Source organism: Lepidothrix coronata, unplaced genomic scaffold (assembly GCF_001604755.1).
Source record: "Lepidothrix coronata isolate B3197 unplaced genomic scaffold, Lepidothrix_coronata-1.0 Scaffold156, whole genome shotgun sequence".
Lineage (NCBI taxonomy): Eukaryota > Metazoa > Chordata > Aves > Passeriformes > Pipridae > Lepidothrix > Lepidothrix coronata.
In genome coordinates this window covers 137,516-142,903 of record NW_016690336.1, presented here as the reverse complement: position 1 = coordinate 142,903, position 5,388 = coordinate 137,516, and the positions used below count along the sequence as shown (strand labels likewise).

The window sequence follows — 5,388 nt, the reverse complement described above, 5'->3', positions numbered from 1 at the left end:
AGAGAAGGAGAAGGAGAAGGAGAAGGAGAAGAAGAAAGAAGGAGGTCCAGGTTTGCCCCTGGGGTCAGTTCAGCCCTCGATTGTTGAGGTTTGGCCCCGTCCCAGAGGTTTTTTTCTGCAGAAGGAGAAAATAACAGGCAGGCAGTGCCGGAACAGCCCTCCCACCTCCTGCTCTCGATTTTACACCCACTTGGGTCCCAGAAATGACTCTGTGGGCACGGCTGTGGCTTTCCTGCCCGCCCATGAGTGGGTGCCTGGCACCAGGGGCTCCACTTCCAGCCCAGAAATGAGACAGGAGCTTCGAGCTGGTTCCTGGAAGGGGACACGTGGGTGGTTGGGCAAGGCAAGATTGTCCCCCCAGGATGGGGACAGGGAGAGGGACAGGTGGGCTGAGGACACAGGAGAGGCAGGAGCCTCTGTATTGTGCTTGGAGAACAGGAGAACTGGGATGGCTGAGCCAGGGATCTGGGAATCAGAGCACTGGGATGTCCTCTCCAGGCACCCAGGGAAGGAGGGGAGAGATGTGTCTTCTCCTGCAGCACAAGGGAAGGAAAACCCCCCATGGGATGGGTTTGGAGACCAACCAAGTGTCCCAACACCAGGAGAGAGAAGATGTGAGATCTAGCCCAGCCTCCACGGGCTCACAGGGCTAAGGTGGCCCTGTCACCTGCCCCAAAGGAGCAGTTTAGGTGGCCAGGGCTGCTTTGGTGTCCCCACACTGTCCCCACAGCCAGCCTTGGGTGTCTTGGGTGCAACAGATGGTCCCAGGATCAGAGAAGTTCTTGGTTCCTGGAAGTTCTTGGGTGCCAGGGAAGTTCTTGGGTGTCATGTCTTGGGTGTCACAGACTGTCCTGGGTGCCATGGACTGTCCTGGGTGACACAGATGCTTTTGGATGCCACGGACTGTCCTGTGTGCCATGGATGATCCCAATTGCTATGGATTGCCCTGGGTGCCATGGATTGCCCTGGACCACGGATGATCCCAAGTGCCATGGATAACTCTAGGCATCATGTATGATCCCAAGTGCCATGGATTGTCCTGGGTGCCATGGATGACTCCAGGTGTCATGGATGATCCCAAGTGCCATGGATTGTCCTGGGTGCCATGGAGGGTGCCATGGATGATCCTGGGTACTATGGATGACTCCAGGTACTACAGATGATTCCAGGTACTTTGGATAATACCAGGTGCCATGGATGATCCCGAGTGTCATGGAGGGTGCCATGGATGATTCTGGGTACTATGGATGACTCCAGGTACTATGGATGATCCCAAGTGCTGTGGATGATCCCAAGTGCCGTGGATGATCCCAGGTGCCATGGACTGTCTTGGGTGCCATGGATGATCCCAGGTGCCATGGTTGATCTCTGGGTGCCATGGATTGTCCTGGGTGCCATGAATGATCCCAGGTACCATGGATGATCCCAGGTACTACGGATGACTCCAGGTACTACAGATGCTTCCAGGTACTATGGATGATCCCAAGTGCCATGGATGATCCCAGGTGCCATGGATTGTCCTGAGTGCCGTGGATGATCCCAGGTGCCATGGATGATCTCGGGTGCTATGGACGATCCTGGCTACTATGGATGATTCCAGGTACTACAGATGATTCCATGCACTACGGATAATCCCGGGTGCCATGGATGATCTCAGGTGCCATGGATGATCCTGGGTGCCATGGATTGTCTTGGGTGTCATGTATCATCTCAGATGCCATAGATGATCCCAAGTGCCACGGATGGTCCTGGGTACTGTGGATGACTCCAGGTACTATGGATGATTCCAGGTACTATAGATAATCCCAAGTGCCATGGATGATCCTGGGTGCCATGGATGATCCCAGGTATCATGGATGATCTCAAGTGCCACGGATGATCCCAGGTATCACAGATAATTCCAGGTATTATGGATGATCCCAGGTACCATGGATGGTCCAGGGTGCCATGGATGTTCCCAAGCATTATGGATGATCCCATGTCTCATGGATGATCCCAAGTGCTATGGATGTTCCCAGGTATTACAGATGGTCCTGGGTGCCCTGGGCTGCCCTGGTTGCCCAGTTCCCTTTTGCTGCCATCCACCCCCTCCCCTGTTTCCCTGTGCCCCCATCCCACAGTTCCCCACACCTCCCTGCTCCTTCCAGAGGCCCCACAGCCCCCAGGGATGCTCCTCCCCCCTCCTGGCCACCCCTCAGCCTGGCAAAGTTGGCACCAAGCCAGGACTGGGGTCATGGGAGGACACCCAAAGCTCTCCAGGCCTGGAGCCCCAGAGAGACCCCAGGCTCAGCTTTGCTCAGGAGCTTCCAACCTCCACGACAACCCCCCCACTGACCCAAAAATATGCAGGGGAACCCCCCAGTTCTCCTTCCTGCAAACCAGAAGCTCCTCTGTAGGTCTCTGGAGGGTTCTGGGGACATTGTGGTGGCTGATTTTGCACCCAAACAGCAGCAGGAAGAGGATTCTGCCAGGACGGGCTGGTGGGAAGGACAAGTGGAAGCAGAAGCTCCTCCTGCAGAGAACAACTCTCTCCACAGGGACAGGAACCCACCACGGGGCAGAGAAGCTGTGGCTGCCCCTGGATCCCTGGGAGTGTCCAAGGCCAGGTTGGAGAAACTTGGGATGGTGGAAGGTGTTCCTGCTCATGGAGGGACTGGATGGGCTTTAAGGTCCCTTCCAACCCAAACCATTCCACGATTCCATGAAATGCCGTGAGGGCAGAGGGACATCTCCAGCCCCAAACACCCCACACCACCTTCCCAGCCCCATCCCAGCACTTACTGGTTCCTCTCCAGCACCAGGATGAGCTCTTTGCCCTCAGCCTTCACAGCCACCTCTGCCCGGGCAGGCGCCGGCACCTGGAAAGGAAAGGATGGAATGGGATCAGAAAGGACGTCCCTGTCCCCAGCACCTCCCTCTGCTCTCCGAGATCAGGGCACCTGGAAAGGGAGAGAGGGAATGGGATCAAAAAAGACATCCCTGTCCCCAGCACCTCCTGGGATCAGGAAACACATCCCTGTGCCCAGCACCTCCCTTTGCTCTCCAAGATCGGGAACTTGGAAAGGGAAAGAGGGAATGGGATCAAAAAAGGTATCCCTCTCCCCAGCACCTCCCTCTGCTCTCCAAGATCAGGGCACCTGGAAAGGGAAAGAGGGAATGGCATCGGGAAACACATCCCTGTCCCCAGCACCTCCCTCTGCTCCCCAGCTCAGGGCACCTGGAAATGAGAAGAGGGAATGGGATCAGGAAACACATCCCTGTCCTCAAGCACTTCCCCTCTGCTCTCCAGTTTAGGGCACTTGGAAAGGGAAAGAGGGAATGGGATTAGGAAACACATCCCTGTCCCCAGCACCTCCTGGGATCAGGAAACACATCCCTGTCCCCAGCCCAGGCCACATCCCAGCCTCTCCTCCCTGGTTCTGCTCCATCCACTCCATCCCCCGCCACAACCCTGTGGAAGGTGAGATATAACCCCTGATTTCCTGAGAATTCCCAGCCCAGCACGGGGATAACAGAGGATTCCCACTGGGATTGACCCCACAGGGATGGGGGTGAGGCAGCAAATCCCAACCCTGCCAGCAGCTTCCCCTGGGAAAGGCAGAGGGGAGACCCAGGATGGGACACGGGATGGGGAGCGGGGTCTCCGTGTGCTCCATCCCACCAGGGATTTATCCCACCAGAGATCCTGATCCAGGAGAAAAGGGCCTCACCCCTGGGTGGGTCTGTGCCCCTGCAGGGTGTGGAAATAATCACCAACCACCGGGATAATGGATCGGATAAAAACACCGGGAGCAGCAAAAGGGAGGGAGTGACTCAGCTTCCCCAGGATGCCGCTGGATTTACTCACTCCCTCGCTTTTGGAAGGTGTTAAATGGGAATCTGACCTTTGGATCCAACCCAGCACGTGACAGGATGGGCTGGAGCCCAAAATGCTGCCCTTTCCTGATGTCCCCACATCCCATTCCCAGCTGGGGACACCGAAAACATCACCTGGCTCTTGGCTGTGGCCTGGATGTGGCTCTGCCTCCCTCACGTTGTCTCTCTCCATCCATGGTGGATACAGGGAACCCTTGGGATACCCCACAGGACCCCACCAGTCCCTCCCCATCCATGATGGATGTAGGGAGCCCTTGGAATCTCACACAGGACCCCATCAGTCCCTCCCCATCCATGATGGATACAGGGAGCCCTTGGGATCCTCCAGAGAATCCCATCAGTCCCTCCTATCCCTGAGGAATGCGGGGAACCCTTGGAATCTCACACAGGACCCCATCAGTCCCTCCCCATCCATGATGGATACAGGGAGCCCTTGGAATCCCCCATGGGACCCCACCAGTCCCTCCCCATCCATGATGGATGCAGGGAACCCTTGGAATCTCACACAGGACCCCATCAGTCCCTCCCCATCCATGATGGATGCAGGGAACCCTTGGAATCTCACACAGGACCCCATCAGTCCCTCCCCATCCATGATGGATGCAGGGAGCCCTTAGGACCCCCCATGGGATTCTATCAATCCCTCCCCATCCACGACGGATGCAGGGAGCTCTTGGAATCCCCGTGGGATTCCATCAGTCTCTCTCATCCATGAGGGATGTAGGAAACCCTTGGAATCTCACACAGGACCCCATCAATTCCTCCCCATCCATGATGAATGCAGGGAGCTCTTAGAAACCCCCATGGGACCTACATCCCTCCTCATCCATGAGGGATGTAGGAAACCCTTGGAATCTCATACAGGAGCCCATCAGTCCCTCCCCATCCATGATGGATACAGGGAGCCCTTGGAATCCCCCATGGGACCCCACCAGTCCCTCCCCATCCATGATGGATACAGGGAACCCTTGGAATCTCACATAGGACCCCATCAGTCCCTCCCATCCATGATGGATACAGGGAGCCCTTGGAATCCCCCATTGGACCCCACCAGTCCCTCTCATCCATGATGGATGCAGGGAACCCTTGGAATCTCACATAGGACCCCATCAGTCCCTCCCATCCCTGAGGGATGCAGGGAGCCCTTGGGATTCCCCATAGAATCCCATCAGTCCCTCCCATCCATAATGGATGCAGGGAGCCCTTGGAATCCCCCATGGGACCCCACCAGTCCCTGCCATCCATGACGGATGCAGGGATCCCTCAGGATCTTCCATGGGATCCCATCAATCCCTCCCCATCCATGAAGATCCATGGTGAGGTTTTCCCAGTTCTGGAGGGCAAGGGAAGAGCAAGGAGCCATCTCTGCAAGGCTCTGGCTTCAGCTGCTCTTGGAATCACAGGGTTTTGCAGCTGGAAAACCAGGAATGCAGCAGGGAGGGGGGAATATTGGATGATTCAGAACTTTGGATTTTGCAGCTGGAAAACCAGGAATGCAGCAGGGAGGGGGGA

The 5,388-nt window shown here is 56.4% G+C and overlaps 2 protein-coding genes across 2 annotated transcripts in view; both read right to left on the bottom strand.

The window, feature by feature from the left end:
• CUNH20orf194 (chromosome unknown C20orf194 homolog) overlaps nt 1-5,388 on the bottom strand; it is a 732,083-nt gene that overhangs the window by 604,289 nt on the left and 122,406 nt on the right. The window lies entirely within an intron of this gene.
• The window catches only part of ADAM33 (ADAM metallopeptidase domain 33), a 34,852-nt gene that overhangs the window by 20,197 nt on the left and 9,267 nt on the right, over nt 1-5,388 (bottom strand). The window contains exon 3 of the mRNA XM_017828985.1: nt 2,782-2,858. Coding sequence (XP_017684474.1) covers nt 2,782-2,858 — 77 coding nt within the window. The remainder of the gene's footprint in view (nt 1-2,781; nt 2,859-5,388) is intronic.